Consider the following 21216-nt stretch of genomic DNA (forward strand, 5'->3'; position numbering starts at 1 on the left):
TCATTTTATTTTAAAGAGAAATGAACGAGGAAAAGTATAGATATTTTCTGTTCGTGTTGTTCCAGCAACTGTCTAATCTCATCTGTTGTGTGTATGGTGGCACCAAATGATTTTCTGGCTCCTCAGCAGATTTTTCAGACAGAATGTAAACAAACTGTTACCCCGATGCTTCAATAATCAAGTATTTAATACAGAGGCTTAACAAGTAGGATGTAGTGATTTTTAAAAAAATTCTTAAATAAGTATATTTTGCATGATAATTAAAATAGGTTCTTATACATATGCCAGTGGGGATCACTCACTCCCACCCATGAATATTACCATGTTGAGGAGGGTATTGTAATTTTTTGGCAACTGCCTTTGGTGCATTTACTGGTCTTAACTGCATTTACTGGTCTTAACTGCATTTACTGGTATAGTAGTTACTTGTGTTGCTGGTTTCTACAGTAGGATCACCCTTTTGTGTAGAACTGAGTTTGCATAGAATTTGAGATTCCCCTGAGTTTACTTCCAGCCCCCCACAATGTCCCCCCCCCCCACAAAGCTGCTATGTATACCTGATATTCTCCTTGAACAGACTGCGATGAATGTGTCCAATGTTGCTTGGTGACAAGCAGTCAAAAGTATATATCCTTCTGGGTTGTCAACTCCAGCCTGGAGATTTGGGGGTGGAGTCTATGAAGGGGGCAATTTGGGAGGGATTTCACCTAAAACCTTTGGTATACCATAGAATCTGCCCTGTGAAGCTGCTGTTTTCTCCAGGGGAGCTGACCTCTGCAGTTTGGAAGATCCGTTGTAATTCCAAGAGAACTCTATGCCCCACCTGGAGGTTAGCAGCAGTAATTTCTGCCAAAGATTGTTTTTCAAATACACAGGTCTAAGTTGTGCCTCCCCAGAGCAACAGGATTTGAGTTGTTGCTGAGACATAATGTGGAGATAGTTTTCCATATTTTTCCACTATTTTAATAAAACTGTAGGAAGGAACAAAATGGATACTCAGTTTCAAATACATTATGCAACACAAATGAAAATAAGAAATCCTAATTCCACTGAACACCATACCAAAACTGCATGAGAAAGAGGACAGGTGTCAGTTAAAGTCTTCTCCTCCTGCCTTAATGCTTGATTAACAAGTACACCTATTCCACGTTTCATATACTGAAAAGAAATGTGTGTGCCCAATTCCATTGCTTTTTATAAAGCAGCAAATGAATAACTTTGCTACATATTACTGCATTTTTAATTAGGTTTTGAATTTGACACAGTGGTGTTAAATACATAAATAAGCTCGGATGTATTGCCTTTTTGATTGTGTACTCCCTGTGCATTAGTACCTTCATTTTATTTTTCTTTAGATAATTAACTGGGAGCAAGGACGTTTCTGATTTACAAAAGTAAGAGTGTTGTTCATTTGGATGTGCTTACAGCAATATTGAGATGGTTCTGCTTTCTGCCCAAAAGCAATGACAGTAAATTTGGACTGTCTTGCACTCTTATTAGGATGCAAGATTTTATGTTACTCCAATCATTCTCCTTATGTATAATATTTCTAGTGACAGTTGCATAGTCACAGTGATGATAGTGTCATAGACTATTTTGAGTTCTAGCTGCTGTGTCCATATGTATCATTCAAATATGAAAGAGAGAATCAATAATATTTTAATGTGTATCTTTTAAATACAAATAATAAAGTAACCATCGCTTTAAAGATACAGAGCTCTAGTCTTATACCCAAAGGCTACACAAAATAGTAATTTTCTCTAATAATGTGAATATGCCCAGAGTAAATCAGATGTGGAAATGAGACATTACCATATATGCAAAAGAAAAGTACTGTTTTTTGGCTTTTGTGGCAAATGTATGTCATGCTGCTACAGTATTTTTCTTTCTTTGCACTGTCCATTATTTGAAACATGTCCAAATGAATTTGGCATTTAATGGTAAAAACCTTACAATATGCCAGCTTGATTTGTAGCCCGTCATACCATGGAATGCTAATTAAAATCATATTTTTGCATATGTCATGCCTTTCATGTACATATGCAAATAGATTTCCAGTGCCTTTCAGCTATTAGTAATTAACTTTATGAAGGACAGCTGTAATACATAATTAACAAAAATGTTTGCAAGCCCTTTTCACACTGAAAGTAAGAGCAGTAATTTCTTTTTTGGTTTTCAAGAACGCCATTTTAGTTTGAAGCACCTTTCCAATATCTATTGCTGAAATAATCAGATTATATAATTAAATTTATGTAAAGCTCTTATCAATGAAAGTATATTCAACAGCAGTCTATTTATTTTGTCACTACAATTAAATACAATTAAGTGTTCTGTGTCTGATATTAGGACAGCAACCCATTCCCCAAATCTTTCTCCTGGATTCTTCAAGCTCTCAGTGTGTTGATCAGCTTGAGTCTCCTTCCTCACTGCTTCGTTTGGTAACCCACATCTGAAGGCAATATTGCATCACTTCTGGCACATATTCAGTTCTGCAGCATATTCAGTCCTTAGTAGGCCATTTTTAAGGGGGGTTCTTTTTCTTTTGGTTAATTTTACATCATCATATTTTTTTTCCTGCATACCTAGGGAGCTCCCCAATCATACAGAGACTGCTGCCTTGTTTGTTGGGTGGCCCAGTTTTGCTGCCTCTTCATTACCATAACAGAGGCCAACCAGTTTACTATTAGTTATAGTGGAGTTCTTTTAACATATCCCAGTGATACTTGTATTTCAGTACTATGCACACTGTGATCTCTGAGTCTGTGTTCAAAGGGTGGACTGAGAGGGTCAGCATTTCTGGCACTTTCAGCAAGATCTGCTTTTCAAAGAAAACAATACCTACGATGTTATTTATTTATCACATTCGATTTATGTACCACCCATTACCTAAATAGGGCTCAGGGACATGCACAACGAGCTAAAATCACAAATACTAGACAATGATTTTTTAAAAATAAATATCCCAGTAAAATTCATAACAGCAGTACAATTCAAACAATTGTGCTACCACCTTGCAGGGGTGAGGGGGTGAGAGTGCCAGCTAGGTGGACACTGTCCTCAACAAAACGCCTGTTGGTACATCTTTTCCTTACAGGCACTGTGGAAGTGTAAGAAGTGCCAAAGGGCACAGATGTTACTCAGCAGAGAGTTCCACCGGGTTGGGACCAGGGCACTAAAAACCATGGCCCTAGTTGAAGATAGCTAGATACTGTATCTCTCAGGCCAGGGACCACAAATAAGTTCTTATCAGCAGAGGGCAATGCTGTTCAAGGGGCATTCCGGGAGAGGAGGGTCCCAAACCATTAAGGACCTTAAAAGTAAGCACTAAAACCTTGAAGCTAATCTGGTGCTCAGCTGTTAACATAGGTCAAATATGCACTGATCACAGTGTCCCTGTGAAGAGTTGTGCTGCTGCATTCTGGACCAGCTGAAGCTTCCAGGTTAGTCTCATGGGTAGGCCCACATAGATCTAACTAGAGCAGTCCAATCTGTAGGTGACTGTTGCATGGATTACTGTGGCAAGGTCATGATGGGATAGGTCGGGGGCCAGTTGCCTGCCCTGGTATAGCTGGAAAAATGCCATCCTGGCAACATTTGTGATCTGGGTCTTCACTAATAAGGAGGCATGCAGAATTATACCCAAGCTCTTGACAGTTGGTGCTGGTGCTGGCACACTGTCAAGAGCTGGGAGTTGGCACCCCAACCCTAAATCCTCCCTGCCCAACTGCAGAACTTTGTTGGCTCCAGTATTAGTTGGTTCTGTTTCAACCATCCCACCATGGCCTCCAGTCCTTCAGCCGAAACAGTTGAGGTGGTATCTGATCAGCCACCCATCAACAGATATAGCTGGGTGTCATCAGTGTTTTGATGGTACCCTAGGCTGAAACTCTGCACCAGTGGGGCAAGGGGGTGCATGTAGATATTAAACAACAATGGGGAGGGGATTCCTCCCTGAGGGACCCCAACCACCAAGGGGTGTCTGAGAGGCACCTTACCTCCTAGCATCACCTCCTGTCCATGACCTAAGAGAAATGAGGTAAGCCACTTTCAGACTACCCCAAAGACTCCTACATCGCCAAGATAGTGAGTCAAAAGATCTTAGACCATTTGAACGCTGCTGTAAGTTCAAGAAGTAACAGCAGCGCTGACCCACCTCAATTCAGCTGCCTGCAGAGATAATTTGTGAGGACAATGAATGCCATCTCTGTCCCATGGCCAGGGCAGAAACTGGACTGGAATGGGTCCAGTGTTGATGTTTCATCCAGAAAGTTCTGGAATTGGTTCACCATCGCTCTCTCAGTTACTTTTCCCAGGAATAAAAGATTCAAAACTGGGTGGTAACTGGATAGATCTAAAGGATCCAACGTTGGTTTCTTGAAGAGTGGTACAACCACAGCTTCTATTTATCCCTTTGGATAAACCCCTGAATCCAGGGACAGATTTGGCTGAAGAGTTGGCTGAAGCTGACAAACACAGAATCTAGAGGTGGCCAAGGGGCCTTCTGTTTACATACTGTATCAATATTCACTGGGAGATTGTGGCAGAGCTGCAAGACTTTATCCACAAATAAGCTCACAAAGGCCTAACAGCTGATTGCTGAATTTTGAGTTCTCTCAGTGAGAGAAGTTAGTGATCCAATTACCCTAGACAATTATGCTGGGAGTGAGCTAGTGGACACAATGGAGGTTATAAAAATTATTTTTAGCAGGCTTCACCACAACCTCATAGGATTTCATAAACATCCTATAAGATGTTCTTGCAGCTTTGTCACAAGTAACTCCAACAAATTTGCTCTAGCTGAGTTCCCATTTCATCCCTCTATGTTCCACAGTGTACCACAGGGACAATTTAGATTGGGAACATAGAAGATATCAGGAAGCGATTTTATTGATGGCTTCGGAGAGAAGGGAATTCCAGTCCTCTATCAGTACATCCAATTGCAGAAAAAGCAAAGCATCTCCCTTAATGTCACTGATGTGGCTACATCACTTTTGGGCTATGTAGGGGCTTAGAGGGCATTGGATCCCTCAGAATATTCTGGAGGTTAGCATAGATCTGGTTGCTGCCTAAATGGTGGGGCCGGGATACCTAACTGGGCCTTCAGGACAAAATGTTCTGACCATGGCACTTCATCCTTGGCAATCAGATTTATATTGATCTCTGTACCAAAGGTCAGATCCAGTGTGTTACCTGCTTGGGTGTGTGACCTAAAACCAGTGTGTGACCTAATAAGTTCACACTACATTGATATCACAGTGAATCATTTTTTTTTTAATTTTGCTTGTTGGTGGTGTGGAGCTAGTCATACTTAAGTGCTTGTCATATTGGATGAGCTTAGCATTGTCTTGGACCTGCTGGAGGAGGATGGGGGATGAACTTATTGAAAGCAGGGAGGAACACTGAAAATAAATGTGATGCCTATGTAACCCAGAAGTGATGTAGGCATGTGGGGATGGCACACTGTTTTGGGGGCAAAACTCTACAACTAGTGTCTACCATAGACTTTTGGAGAAAAAGCAGAGCATCCCCCTTAATGTCACTGATGTGGCTACATCACTTTTGGGCTATGTAAGAGCTTCTTGCCTGTTCTGGGGGTAATCAGAGGCCAAGAGGAGTTCTCAAAGCCAGGGGACCCCTGCCCAAACCAAGGGAGTCTGGTATCCCTACGGTCTTGGCAAATGCTAGCAGATTTTGAGGGTAGAATCTGGGAAACATGGAGTTTGGGGTGGATGCGAAATCAGAGGAAGAAGGTATTGGAAGATATTGGATTTATGTCCTGCCCTATACTCTGAATCTCGGAGTGGTCACAATCTCCTTTACCTCCCCCCCCCCCCCACACACACACCAGACACCATGTGAGTCATTCCAGCAGGTGCAAGTGGAGGAGTGGGGAATCAAACCCAGTCCTCCCAGATAAGAGTCCATGCACTTAACCACTACACCAAACTGGCTAAACTCAGTTCTGGGTGATGGTCTAGGAATTTTATCTACTTTTTCTAAAAAGTCATTTAAGAGACAATTTTCTGGCCATTTTTCTCCCACTCCCACTTCTTGAGGGCAGGGAAATGTGACAGAGGAAAGGGATTTGCCTGCTACAGGTGGGCAAATGGCAAGCCTAGGTGGTCCTAGGTTGCCAGTTAAGTGTACACAAATGTTTAAAGATGTATGCACAATTCGTCTTTTCTGCAGCAACTGCATTGTTGCTCATGTTTAACAAATGTTCTGAGAACAAAATGATCCAATATGTTGTCCTAATCTATCTCTACATTTAAGACTGAATCACAGGAGGCCTTCTTGCTTTATTTTTTGTCCCATTCTGCTTGTAAATCCTGGTAGCTGTCTGCATAGTAGTCTGTGGGGAAAAGCCTACTTTGAAAATATATTTAGAAAACATACAGCATGATTCTTCCTTTCCCTGTAAGGACTCATCACTACTATGAGGAGGGATTCCTGTAGGGCAGGGATGGGGAACCTTTTTTTCTGCCAGAAGCCATATGGATAGTTATAACATCATTCGCAGGCCATTAAAAATTATCAACTTAAAAACAGTGCTCCACTGAGGGGGAATGATCCAGTTCAGCAAAATTAATGCAAATATTTGTTTTTCTATTTGAAGTCATGTGGGAAGAGCCTAATCTGGCACACACACATACACATACACACCCGGCCCGCCACCCTAGGCAAATGCATAAGTCCAGGACTTTTTTGTAGAAAAAGCCCAGCAGGAACTCAGTAGCATATTAGACCACATCTTCTAATATTAGCATATTAGGTCACACACTCATTAGCATATTAGGCCACATCTGGGATAATCAAGTGCAAATTGAACTGTGACAGTAACTTTTCCAGGCACTGCAGCAATTCTGGCTGGCCAGCCAGGCCCCAGGGAGGCTGCCACACAGTACATCTGGGTCTTGTGATCCCTGCCTGGCCCTGGGGAGGCTGCTGCACAGCGCAGCTGGGTGCCATGAGCCTCTTTGGCCAGCCAGACCCCAGAGAGGCTGCCACATGGCTCAGCAATCCCTGAGGGCCACACCAAGTGACCTTGAGGGCCGTATACGGCCATCAGGATGGCAGTTCTGCACCCCTGCTGTAGAGTATAACAGAGCTCTGTTTCTCAAACTTGTATAAGTACTCATTATACAATAACTTTGAGGAATGGGAGGTGTATGTGTTTTTTGACACCCTCATCCAGATTTCCTATCTTTGCTCAATTAGAAAGCATGAATCATGGCCTTTTCTTACAACTCCAGGGTAATACCAATTCCAACTTTTGGGTCAGGAAGAAAATTTCTTCCAGGCAAGATTGGCCAGGGATCCTGGAGGGTTTTTGCCTTCCTCTGAGCACAGATCAGGGGCCACTGGAAAAATTGGGGTGGGTGGGTGGAGGATAGGGTTGCCAAGTCCAATTCAAGAAATATCTGGGGACTTTGGGGGTGGAGCCAGGAGACTTTGGGGTGGAGCCAGGAGACATTGGGGGCGGAGCCAGGAACAAAGGTGTGACAAGCATAATTAAACTCCAAGAGAGTTCTGGCCATCACATTTAAAGGAACAGCACCCTTTTAAATGTCTTCCTTCCATAGGAAATAATGAAGGATAGGGGCACCTTCTTTTGGGGCTCATAGAATTGGACCCCCTAGTCCAATCATTTTGAAACTTGGGGGGTACTTTGGGGAGAGGCAGTAGATACTATATTGAAAATTTGGTGCCTCTACTTCAAAAAACAGCTCCCCCAGAGCCCCCGAAACCTCCAGAACAATTCCCCATTATACCCTATGAGAATCGATCTCCACATAGGGAATAATGAAGACGTTTCCCTCTCTCCCCCCACCCTGTTTCTAGTGAATCTGAAGCAGGGGATTAGCATCTCTACTCACCAGTTGCTGCCAGCTTCTTCACAGCAACAGACACACCATTGAAGCCTTTCAAGTCAAGCCTCTGGAGGTGCAAAGGCACATGGTCCTTTGCAGGCTGGGCGGGGCTTCCCCTCTCCCCCCGCTGCCAGCCAGCTGACTGGGGGGCCGGAAGCAGCCTAGGAAAATGGAAGAAAGGCTGCTGCGATCGGGGCTGGGTGGGAAGGTAAGGGCAAGGAGAAGCTGCTGGGATCGCCATTCCCCCCCTCCCCCCTGCTTTCCGGATTTTTGGGGAGTGGGGGGGGAGGCTCCAAATTGGGGGGCCCCCTCCCAGGTGGGGGATTTGGGAAGCCTAGTGGAGGATAGATAATTGTGAATTTCCTGGATTATGCAAGGGACTGGACTAGAAGATCCTTGAGGTCTGTGTTTCTAAAGGATGCCCCCAACCCTTTGACCATGTTGGTTTCTCTCATCTGTATTTTTTCCAGCTCTGCAGTGTCTTTTTGAGGTACTGTGACCAAAACTGTACACAGTATTCCAAGTGAAGCCACAATATAAATCTAGGTGCCATCCTAAACAGAGTTCCACCTTTCTAAGTTTGTTGAAGCCAATGGGTTTGAAGTGTTACTTTGCTTAGGATCACACTATTTGTCTCTACTACTGCAACATCTCTGAAATATGTTACATTTGATATTGTGTGTGTAACATGCCAGCAGGTTGCAGCAAGGGAATTTCAAGGTAAATGAGAAGCAGAGGTGGTTTGACATTGCCTTGCTCTGCATAGTTTTCCTTGGAGATCTGACAAGAGCAGACTATACTATGCTGCTTCCCCCCCCCCATGTTTGATATTATGCATTTTTGGGGAGGGGGGGAAAGAGAATTTCCCTCTATAAAAGTGAAAATGGAAATATAACATTTGTTTCTTTGTTTTTCAGGGTGGCATTTGTAATGAAAAAGCACTTAAATACTCATTTATTGGGAAAACATGGAGTTGGGACACCAAAAGAAAGGTAAAATAAAGTAACGATTTGTCCTTTGTATCTGTATGCATGTAAAGCTAAAGTTTAAAATCTGTGTAGGTAAGAGCAGAAGTAGTATGGGCACATGTATGAGTAGTCCTGCTCCTTCTCCTCCCACACCTACATACCCACGATGGCCTAGGAAGTGGAAGAAACACTGATATTTGAAGTCCCCAACAGTCCACCACTTTCTGTTAACAAATTAGCTAACTATGCTTGTCTTACTATCTTGTATGATGCTGCTAATTCACCAAAATGTACCCTTTCAGATTTGATGATATATACAGATGTTAGAATATTTGATAAACAGAGATGAGTCTTTAGCAAAACAAACAGCAAGATTAACATTATCAGTGTGGTTACTGATATTCTCCAAGTTCTGTAACATTAGTCTGTTCTTGACTGTCATTCCCCCCCTGTTTTCACAGTGCTGAAATCATGCTCATTAATTTATAATTTCCAGGTTGATCTCTGGAGACTTTTAAAAGTCTGGTGTTTCATTAATTATCTTCCAGTTCCATTTTATATTGGTGATACCAAGATAGCTTCTCATTCTGCAGTTTTCACATGCAGAAGTGTTTCCCTGGGCCAGTTCCATTGTAACAGAGACACAGATTTATACTCTTTTTGGCCTCTTTGCAGTGCTGTACAGCATCTATATAGCTGCACAGGTTTCCGCCTGAAAATTATATAGCTCTGGCAGGTGGTCCATCTCCTAGGATGGCTAGCTCTAGGTTGGGTAATTCTTGGAGACTTGGAGGGTGGAATCTGAGGAGGCTGGGGTTTGGGGGATGGAGAAGGACCTCAGCAGGTTATAATGCCATAGAGTTTACCTTCCCAGCTAGCTATTTTCTCAAGGGGAACTGATCTCTGTAACCTGGAGACCATTTGTACTTCTGGGAGATCTCCAGCCACCACCTGGAGACTGGCAACCCTACCAACCTCTTCTCCCACTTCTTTGCATTCTGAATTTTGTCTAATGTGCAGGTGCCTATGAACAGAATAGTGCCTTCCTCTCAGTTCTCCTTTGACAGTTGCGGTGAGCAGTGGTAACACTATTTTCATCAGCATTAATGAATGTATCTGCAAGAAGAGTTCTGATTTTTCTCTTTTCTTGACCATAAGTCATAACAAAACAGGCTAAACATGGTTACTAAATTTGAAGGGTGTAAAAAAAACTTTAGTTGTCCTCAAAACAGTTTACTGTATGAGTAGATACTGCGTTGAGTGAGAAGCCTGTATTTTTCCCTTTTCTTCTTTCACATGCCTCATATTCACAGAACAGCAGCTTCTCTTTAAAAACTGTGTGAAATATGGCAATAAACTCACCACAGATGGGTGTTCCAGGTGTCTTTTCTGCCTTGGGAAGTTGTGCAGCATAGAGGCCTATACTGTCTGCCAGAGCTTCACGGTGAAAGCCAGAGGGTTAAAACCTCCCTGTAGAAAGCAGCTTTCGTGGCTGTTCAAAAGCATTCCACCAAATCTTTAACAGTGTCTGGAGCCTTTAACCCAGCTTCATCCTTCGCTTGTTAAGTGTTAAGCTTCCTTGGCTTCAATGCCAGCATGTTGTTCTTTAACCAGTTTTCTTAGGCACATCACACTTGCCCTGCATGTTTTAGTTCAGTAATGTGTTCACCATGATGGTCTGGTGAGGAACTAAGTAAGAAGGCACTCTTCTCTTAGCACCTACATATTATACAAAATTCATAATAATAAGGGCCTCTGAGCGTGCTTCTCCTTGGTAGAGATGCGGAAGCTACCAAACTCTACCCTGCATGCATAAAATTCCCTTGTGGATGACAGTTCTGAGGGCCAATGAACAGCAACAGAAATCTGAAAAAGTGCAAATGCACACAAAAGCTTATACCCTGAATTTAATTTAATTTAATTTGTGATTTATACCCCACCCTATCCCGCTAGGCGGGCTCAGGGCGGCTTACAACATTAAAACATTGCAGTAACAATAAATAAAACATCCAATTAAACACAAACATTTAAAATATCTCATAATACATAAAATAGAGGGTCACAACTCCAACAATAACACAGCCAGAAGCCACCATTCAGCAGTTGGTATGACTTCAGCTGGTTAACACCACTTAGCACAGCTTTAGGTCATTGGCACTACTCAGACCCTTGACCAACTCAATCACAAAAATAGTAAAGTCCTGGGGAAAGGTTTCAGAGGATGCCCGGTAAATTAAAAGCCTGGCGGAAGAGCCCTGCAAAACTTAGATCTCTAACGGGAGCTCATTCCACCAGGTAGGGAATTGAAAAGACCTTGGCCCTTGTTGAGGCCAACCAGGTGTCTTTAGGATTAGAATTAAACTTTGTTGGTCTTAATGGTGCCGCTGGACTCAAACTTTGTTCTTAAATAGCCCACTGTCAGCTAAAAATTAGTTAAGAGTGGGCTATTTTGGAAATGGGAACCCTAAGCTTTTCATTAGTGAAGGACACTCTGGGGCATGTTTCAGAAGCTTCCTGAGTTTAACCATTTTCTGCTGTTGACTGTTATTTCTCTCCACAGCCAGTCTTTTGTCCCCTCCCCCTTTACAAGGGTTAACTTCTTTGGGAAAGGACTAGCAGATAGGGTTGGAGCCAAGTTGCCTTGGGTTTTCTTTCTTAGAGAGCATTTTGAAACATTCAAAGAGTATGTCACAGAAGTGAGTACACCCCCTCACATTTTGTAAATATTTAAGTACAGAGCGATCCCGGCGCTTGCTGTAAGCGTCAGAGCTGAAGCCAGGCAGGCAGGCAGGGAGGAAGCACGCTGCCCTCTCCACAGCTGGCGCTCGCAAAGCGCTGGGTTTGCGGAGGGGGCGGGTGCTTCCTCCGTGCCTGCCTGCCTGGCTTCAGCTCTGATGCTTACAGCAAGCTCCGGGATTGGAGGGCAGAGGGAGCAATCCTGACGCTTGCTGTAAGCGTCAGAGCTGGAGCCAGGCAGGCAGGCGCAGGGGAAGCGCCGGGATCAGAGGCGGAGGCAGCGGATGGCCCCCCCCCCAGGAAGGTAGGTACCGGTACCTTCGCTTCATAAGACGCACACACTTTCCCCCCCACTTTTTTTTTGGGGGGGGAGTGCGTCTTATGGTGCAAAAAATACGGTATATCTTTTTATATGACAACACTGAAGAAATGACACTCAGCTACAATGTAAAGTAGTGAGTCTACAGCTTGTATAACAGTGCAAATGTGCTGTCCTCTCAGAATTACGCAACACACAGCCATTAATGTCTAAACTGCTGGCATCAAAAGTGAACTCTATGCCCAAGAGGGTTAAGGCAGTGCTGGAAAATTATAGTGGCCACACAAAATATTGACACTTTGGACCCTATTTGGACATTATCACTTAGGGGTGTACTCATTTTTGTTGCCAGAAGTTTAGACATTAATGGCTGTGTGTTGTGTAATTCTGAGGGGACAGAACATTTAAACTGTTATACAAGCTGTAGACTCACTACTTTACATTGTAGCCAAGTGTCATTTCTTCAGTGTTGTCACATGAAAAGATATACTTAAATATATACAAACTGTGAGGGGGTGTACTCACTTCTGTGACATACTGTACTCCAAAAATGATTAGAAAATTATAAGCTGAACTAGAGGAGATCAGCTGACACAGGATACAATTAGCACATAATACTGGGTCTAAAGAGGAAAGTTGTTCTTTATAGGATACTCTTTGGAGAAGGAGAATAGGATTCTGCAGTTTTATTCCCAGCTGTTCAGGAATGTACCTTTCTACTGAGCTACAGTTACTGTGTAATTATCATACATATTGCATAGAAGTAACATACACTGTCCTTGTGGCTATGTTAGTGTATCATGCTGGTTATGACCTTTAAAGCCCTGGTCTGGGACCTGCCTACCTTAGGGACCGTCTCTTCCCACATGTTCCCCAGAGAGTGCTGAGGTCGGGGTCTCAGAACCTCCTTACAATCCCTGGGCCAAAGGAGGCCCGTCTGAAAGCGACCAGGGACAGGGCCTTCTCAATTGCTTCTCCCTGTTGGTGGAATCAGCTCCTGGAGGAGGTGAGGGCCCTGCGGAACCTTGAACAGTTCCGCAGGGCCTGTAAAACAACCCTCTTCCGGTTGGCATATAATTAATTGTGATCGGAATGCCTGAATATTAAATCTCGAACATCAGATTATTGAATACTGGAAAATTTGAAAGACTGATTTAAGGAAACGTAGCATAGTGTATATCAATGTGAGTTTTATGTATTTTTAAGGTTTTTATGTATTTTATTGTATAATTATTAACGTATTTAAATTGATCTTTGTTAGCTTTTTTCTGTTGTAAGCCGCCCTGAGCCCGCCTCGGTGGGGAGGGCGGGATATAGATCGAATAAAATAAATAAATAAATAAATAAAATATTCAAGTACAGTATCTGAGTCTAGGAGGTAAGGTTTTCAGTTGTCACCCCAATATAATTAAAACAACAACAATGAATGCCTTAATTTCTAGCTGCATGATTGGAATTTTCCAGAGTCCTTTTGTCTTCTTCTGTTTGCCCCCCCATGGCTCTGTAAGACTTTTTTGACTCATCATTAAGTAAAAGCTGGTGGAAGAATGGTGTGACAATGAGTTTTAGTTGTTTTTCACAGCATTTTAAGCCCTTGCAGCCAGGAGCAGGGGTACAAGATCAGGATCTGTTTGTGCTTAAGCCTTACCTGGGTTGGATGATGGAAAGGAAAGTGGTGTTAATTTGCTATCTTAAAAAAAAAAAAAAGATAAAGGAGGGTGAAGTGCTCCTCCATCTAGTTATCTGGTATTTTAAAACTGAATAGTTACGCAGGTTTGCAGACACCATTTAATTTTATAGTAGCACTCCCCTGCTAGTGATGGTTTACATAAGTCAATTATGCATGGGAACTCTGGAATATAGAGGGTGATACAGCTATGTCTTGAATACAGAGATTATCCTTTGTGCATTAGACAACCACTAAGGGGCATAAAACCCCACTTCCAACCCGAGCAAGGGTTTTGAAATATTTGTGCTTCTTTCCTCTAGTCCCCTCTTAGAGTCTGTGACTGGCCTTAAGAAACATGTTATCAGCATCTTGATGGGCATATACCCATTCTAAATGGTGCTTATTGCTGAGACAATTACTTTTTCCTTTGTGTTTTGAATTTGATTCTGCCTTATGATACATTGCATGTTATAGCAAGTACTAATAAAAGTTAGCTAAATAGGCTGTGACAATTAAATTAATAATGCATTTTGTTTGCAAGAGTTTAGCCTTCGTGGTTTGACTGATATATGCAAAGATGGTAATTTATTAAAACTAAATTCATGTAATTGTATTGCAGCGCTTGATGGACCAAAAAACCTTGTCAGCATGACTATCATCAAAAATAGACTATTGAAATAAGTTCAAAAGGGTACATTGTTTTAAAAATACTAAATTATTGCACACCACAAGAAGTTAATGCTAATTTAAGCAACTTCCTGTCTTCAGTAGCTTGAATGATCAAGAATGAAAAATCTGAACAAAAGATGGGTGGTGGTGGTGGATATGTATGATAAAATCTGATTGATCAAGATCACTAATGGGTAACCTATTCTAAACAGGTTTTATGCTTCTTACTGGTTGTCTCATGAACAAAGATTATCTCTGGATTCCCAGCATACCTGTATCACCCTCTATATTATAGGGTTCCCATGCACAGTAGACAGATTTTATTGTCCCCTATGGTCATTCAAAATTTTCCACACTTTGATGCAATTAAATTAAGAGCCTTTATCAGATACATTGAAATTCCTGTGCACTGATTTGCTGATATTTTGCTTTCACTTAATCTAATGCAAATTCATATGGAAATAAATGGTTTTTATTTTTCTATTCATGATTGTGTCAACAGGGGACATTTTAAGGGGCATTTTGGACCTCAGTAGAGGCAGGGCTGGCATGTGGGAGTAGGACAAGTAGCAGGCCACCTTGGGTGCCCCTTGGCCTAGGGGCGCCATGAGGCACCCCCTCTCCTTGTGCCTGCTACCTCCCCAGCCCTGTCCGCCTCTCCACGCTTGCCGCCACTTCCCCATGCCTGCCTCCTCCTACTTCCCGTTGCCCCCACCTGCCTCTCTGTGCTTGTCATCAACTTCCCGTTCCTCCTGCCTTCCCTCACCCTCGCTCACCTCTCTGCACTTGCTGCTGCCTCTCCTTGCCCTCCCACCTCTCCTCGCCCCCACCCGCTTCTCTGCACTCGCCGCCACCTGCCTCCCCTTACTCTCGTCTGCCTCTCTGTGCTCGTCATCACCTCCCTTCACCTGCCGCTACCTCCCTGTGTCCGAAGACTGCTTCCCATGGGCCACAAGCTGGCCCACCCATGCTTCAAAGGGAGCCAGCTGGCTTTCTTTGAAGCAGGGGAGGACTGCGCGTGCTCTGTGCACACAGCAACAGACTAGGGGTGCGGGGGAAAGGGCCTCAGCCTGTAGCGCCAGGCCTGAGTAGAGGGAAAATAATGCTCTGCTGGCAGAAATCATTGTACTCATCAAAACATCTCGTTTGAATCCAAGCCTATGAGTTTCTCATTAGAAAAGCTCTGCTAGATCTCACATATGATCCATCTAGTCAAATATTCTGTTTCCCCAGGGTTGCTTGTTAGGTTCCTCCTAGGAACTAGCAGGGGATTGCAGGGGGACTTACTAATAGAAAGAAGAAGGCCTAGGCCACATCATGTGTGTTGCATAGGAAGTGATATCATGCCAGTTACTTCCAGGGGACGCTCTGGTATGTGGGCAAAAATTCTATGGTAAAAATGGCTTTTACCATAGAGTTTTTACTCAAATGCCAGGGTGTCACCTGGAAACATGATGGCATCACTTCTTTTGCAACACTGGTGACATGGCCTAGGTCTTCTTTCTACTGGTCAGCTTATCAGCCGCTGGGGTTTAGCGCCTGGTGCTGGGGGAACCCTGTTCCTGCTGGGAGTTTGGCAATCCTATGTTTTGCACAGTGGTAAGCTAGTGTCCCAGAAGGCCTTTCGTTATCTCCCATATCCTTTCCTAGCAACTAGCAAATGTAATGTCTAAGGGAAAGTTGTAGAGAAAATAACGAGAAGCCTTAGTACAGCTCCTTAGCTGTCAGCTCCATCATATGGCCTAGTATGAGTGTATTTTGTGTGTGTGTGTGTATGTCTGTAAGAGAGAGAGCATGCTAGGATTAAATGCTAGATGTCAATATTGTAATCTGGGTTGTAACCTGGGTTCTTCTGATTTCACTGAATAAAACATGTTTCACTGTTGGCAGTATGCTATCTGGCATAAGATCTATTATTTCTTATGAGAAGTGTGGCAGAATGCTGTGATATCAGTTTGAAATGACTGAGTATAAATTTTTGACTTGGAACTTGTATATGAGCACTGGTTGATATGTTGCCATTTGCCAGCAGCTTGCCCAGAGTCTCTGAGGTAGGGATGCCATTAAAGGTGAGCTACAACAGTCACTACCATCCCTGGTAAATTTAGCAGTAGATATCTCATAGGGTGTTAATAAAAGGGAAAGAAAAGATGCCAGTCTATCCGCGGAATGCTTCCCTTAGGAAATTAAACAGTGTGCACTACGACGTACACATAATATGGCTAGCCAGCTATATAGGTTTCAGATTGTATTCAACATATTGGAAAAGGTTTATTGTGGTTTTCATATGGAGAAATCTTTGAGTAATCCTGTTTATAGCAAAAACCACTGTATGCAAATTGTCTTTTAAAAATCAGTTCAGTTGGCAATATTTGATTTTTGTCTCAGAATAATTGTTTTTAAACTGTAGATTCATTTGGAACATACTGCTGCCCTGACCTGAATGGCCCAGGCAAGCCAAATCTCATCAGTCCTCAGAAGATAAGCAGGGTCAGCCTGGTTAGAAGAAGCAGCTTTTTATACCCCACTCCTCACTACCCGAAGGAATCTCAAGAGTGGCTTACAATTGCTTTCCCTGCCTTTCCCCACAACACACATGCTTCCTTTCCCCACAACAGACACAGAGATAGGTGGGGGCTGAGAGCGCTCTTGAGAGAGCTGTGACTGACTCAAGATCACCTTGCTGGCTTCATGTGGAGGAATGGGGAATCAAACCTGGTTCTCCAGATTAGAGTCTGCTGTTCTTAACCGCTACACCATGCTGGCTCTCTAAAGCTGGTAAACACTTGGATGTGAGACCACCAACAAAGTCCAGGATCACTACACAAAGGCAGGCAATGGCTAACCACTTCTGAACATCTCTTGCCCTGAAAAACCTACATAGACCACATAAGCTGGCTTTGATTTGATAGCGCTTTCCACCACCACCAGATACTGCTACCAGATTTTATGCAACTGGAAGTAGTGTGGCATAATAAACAGAATATCAGATTGCCACCTTGAGTTTGGCAAAGTAAGGCAGAATATATCATAAACAAAGGCGGTAACAGCATGTTATAACTGGAAACCACATTTGAATTTTTAAAGTTTTTTTTGTTAATTTCCTTTTTTGGTACACCACCCCAAAAGTAAATGCTCATATTTTATTATTAGAGCTAGGTTGTCAGATTTGAGTGGCTCATTTAGTCCCCATACATGTATATAAAGCACTCAAATAATAATGTATATAGGATGGGAAACCAAGCTACAGAAGCTGCATCCCTTCTAAACCGGCTCCCTTTCTTTCCTCCCATTTGCTACATTAAAACAAGAATTTATAGCAAGGTACTTTGTGACATTTGTAGATTTAGAATGCTTGGTGTCATGGGTGCTCTTATGACTCTTTGCTTTGATCAGTGTATATATAGTACAACATATTTATTGAGTACATTGTAAAAGAAACAGCATCATAATCATTTGACAGTCTAGAGATGAAATATTTCCATATATTTTGAGGAAATGTGGGAGAACATCTTGCAACTTCAGAACAGATTGTGAAAATCAGGAATAAAGTATTATCACAGAGAATGAACAAAGTGTGCTATAGGTTTAGCTCCTGGTAAAATATGCTAAATGTATGGCTTTAGACCTTGTCATGCAATTATCAGTTCCTTTATTCATGTTCTTTTGAGCTGTATTGCATAATTTTAACAATATGATGAGGATAACTCTTCTGTCAGCTTTACCTTGAATTTAGCAATGCTAAGTGGAAACAAAATATTAAAGCATTGTATCAGAATTTAACTGGAATGAACTGACTGTATGGAACTTCTTTGGTACTTCTAAACTGAATAGCATAGAGATGCAAGAGTTAGTGATAATGTGAAGGAACAAGGCTTGTTTAGAAGAGTCAGTTCACTTGTGACCCCATTTCCCTAATGTTCTCAAATGGGACAGAGGTTCTGATTGCATAGAAAGGCAGGAAATAACTATTTTTTTAAAAAAGCTACAGAAATGTGTCTGTAGACTTGAGGGCAGGCTACTTAACCAGACACTGGGTGCATTCACACTACATTAAATAATGTGCAACTGGATTTTTGCTGTATTTACACAGTAAAAATCCAGTTGCAAAACACATTATTTAGTGTAGTATGAACACACTCCCTGATGATTTGGAGGATGCATCCAACAAACGAACTCTTTAAACCTTACTTTAACTTTGGGCTATCTTTTGGAACATAGAAAATAGTGCCATTTTTGTACTCTACAGACAGTGTTGGAAACTTGAGCCAAAAGCCTGCAACTGATTCTAGTAAAAAGTCTTTTAAAATTATTTCTGTGCTGCTGTTCCAGAACATAGGTGATGCTGAACTACAGTTTGTAGAGAACTGTGCTTTGGAGTAAGCATGTGGAAAGTAATGTACAACTCTGGAAAGTATTCAGTTTTCATGGAGACACTTATTCATTTATTAAAATAATTTTGAGGGGTTTTTTGTTCAGAAATTGAGTGGTCAAGGGGACATACGAAACAAATGAAAGCATTTCAAGAAATGACAATTAAGAACTAATGAAAGGATGCCAAATAAATCAGACAATATAATCCAAACATAGTAAAACAACTCTAAACATGACAAAATTGGCTGGTGACAAGTGGCTCTAAAATTAGAAGGCAGGAGACAGTGGCAGGTATACAGTGAGGAGGATATAAACTGAATATCTCAAGGAAAAACATTTCATAGTGTGGATGGTACAAAAAAGAAGGCCATCATGCATATTTCTTGCCACAGTAAAAGGAGGAGTACAGAATAAGGCAGTCTTTGAAGATCACCATCAGTATATTGCATTAAGATCAACAAGTTACGCTTTTCTTCTCAGTACTCCAGTCAATACATAAGGTAGTATGTTCTGTATTAGCTGGATTTCCAAGCTGACTTCAAGGGCAGACTACCAACATGCATACTCAGTAGATTAACCAAGAAGTCATTCTCAAATGACTAACCAAAGCAGATCTTGGTCGCACACATGAACACATGAAGCTGCCTTATACTTAACCAGATCATTGTTCCATCAAAATAGTATTGTCTACTCAGACTAGTCACAGCTCCTCAGGATCTCTGGCAGAGGTCTTCTACATCATCATGTCCTATCTGAACCTTTCCACTCTAATGTCCTGGCCCCCCTGATGGACCTCCTGATGGCACCTGGGGTTTTTTGGCCACTGTGTAATACAGAGTGTTGGACTGGATGGGCCATTGGCCTGATCCAGCATGGCTTCTCTTATGTTCTAAATGCTGGGGATGAAACCTGGTACCCTCTACATGCCAAGCAGATGCTTTACCACTGAATCACAACATCTCCCCAATTAGGAAGGTCTGCAGATGGCCTACCAAATGAAAAAGTTAGGAGGAACTCTCATTCATTTGCTAGAACATGCCATTACATGAATTGCCTGTGACGTGTGGGGGTGGGAAGTTAAAAGCAAACTAGATGTAAGAATTGCAGAAATCTGGGCTTTTTTTATCCTTGTTATTCACACAGAAAAATATGCATGGGATATTCCCTTCCATAATATGTCAGTTCGCTTAGTGCATTTTAATCCTACCCTTCCTCCAAGGTGTTCAGGGTGATGCATGTGGTTCTCTCCTCTATTTTATTCTTACAGCAACCCCAAGAGTTAGGTTAGGCTGGGAGTCAGTGATTGGTCCAAGTGCACTCAGCAAGCTTCCATGGCAGGGGAGGAATTTGAATCTGGGTATTCCAGATCCTTATCCAACATTCTAATCAGAAACTGAGCTGGTATAGTGATTAGAGGGTCAGACTAGGATCTGGAAGAACCAGGTTTGAATCTCCTCTTCCATGGAAGCTTGCTGGGTAATTTTGGGGTACTCACATACTGAATATGATCAAACAAGCAGTTAGGACCACCGTAGCCACCCCTCCCCTCTGGGTTAAATGGGTGTGATCACATGCATTCATCTGGCCCCCGTGTTCCACATTCTTAACTCATGCTGCAACAACTCCTAAATGGATTAAATAGACAATGGCAAATTCCTAGTGGCTATGTCAGAAGCTCTTCCATGGTGGGTTTCTGGGTGTCTGATCACCCCAGAGCACCATGGAACATGAGTGGTGTGATTACTCCACTCCATTTTAAAAATTATTATTATTTGTTAAATGTATGAATCGCCTCATCCCAGATGCCACCAGGCTCTCGGCAATGTACAACAGTAAAATACAAATAATCCACAATAAAATTTCTGGCACATCCTCTTTTTTCCCCCTCCATCCCCACTCCATTTCCTGTGGGTCTGTAGTTGTTGTGTATCGCTGATGTGAACAGATGTCATCTGATTGATGGGAGGTGGCGCAAAATCAAGCAGCTTTTGCAGACAGGGGATCCTGCCATGTCGACCTGCTGGTCTAATCACACCCATTCTCAGCATAACCTATCTAACAGGGTTTTTGTGATGATAAAATTGAGGAGAGGAGAATTATGTAAACCACCTTGGGTTCCCATTAGGGAGAAAGGTGGAGTATCTATGAAGTGAACCCTCTCTAGGTTTACCAGCCTCCAAGTAGGAGGTGGAGGTCTCCAAGAATTACAACTGATCTTCAGTCCACCAAGATCAATTCCCTTGGAGGATGTTGCAGCTTCAGAGAGTGGATTCTGTGGTATCACGTCCCTGATAAACTACCTTGCCTTCTTAAACTCTGCCCTCACCAACACCACCCCCAAATTGTCAGGAATTTCCCAGGATGGAATTAATAAGCATACATTCCGTCTGTCATAGATTGTCTTGATGCCTACCTAGCTCCTAGTCATGGCATCTTTGCTCAGCACTTAGCCTTCAATTTCATGTTTGTTTGGTTTTTTGAGGAAAATTGATTCTTTTGAGCTCAATAATGGAATACAGGGCTTTTTTTGAACACGGTTCCAGCTAGCTTTGTGTAGGGGATGTGACCTAACATGCAAATGAGTTCTTACCGGACTTCTCTACCAAAAAA

At 42.4% G+C, this 21216-nt stretch overlaps 1 protein-coding gene across 1 annotated transcript in view; it reads left to right on the plus strand.

Annotated features, from left to right (window-relative positions):
- Positions 1-21216, plus strand: part of ZNF407 (zinc finger protein 407) — a 509082-nt gene that overhangs the window by 175900 nt on the left and 311966 nt on the right. The window contains exon 4 of the mRNA XM_060244080.1: positions 8789-8863. Coding sequence (XP_060100063.1) covers positions 8789-8863 — 75 coding nt within the window. The remainder of the gene's footprint in view (positions 1-8788; positions 8864-21216) is intronic.

Source organism: Heteronotia binoei, chromosome 7 (genome assembly GCF_032191835.1).
Source record: "Heteronotia binoei isolate CCM8104 ecotype False Entrance Well chromosome 7, APGP_CSIRO_Hbin_v1, whole genome shotgun sequence".
In the NCBI taxonomy this organism is placed as follows: Eukaryota; Metazoa; Chordata; class Lepidosauria; order Squamata; family Gekkonidae; genus Heteronotia; species Heteronotia binoei.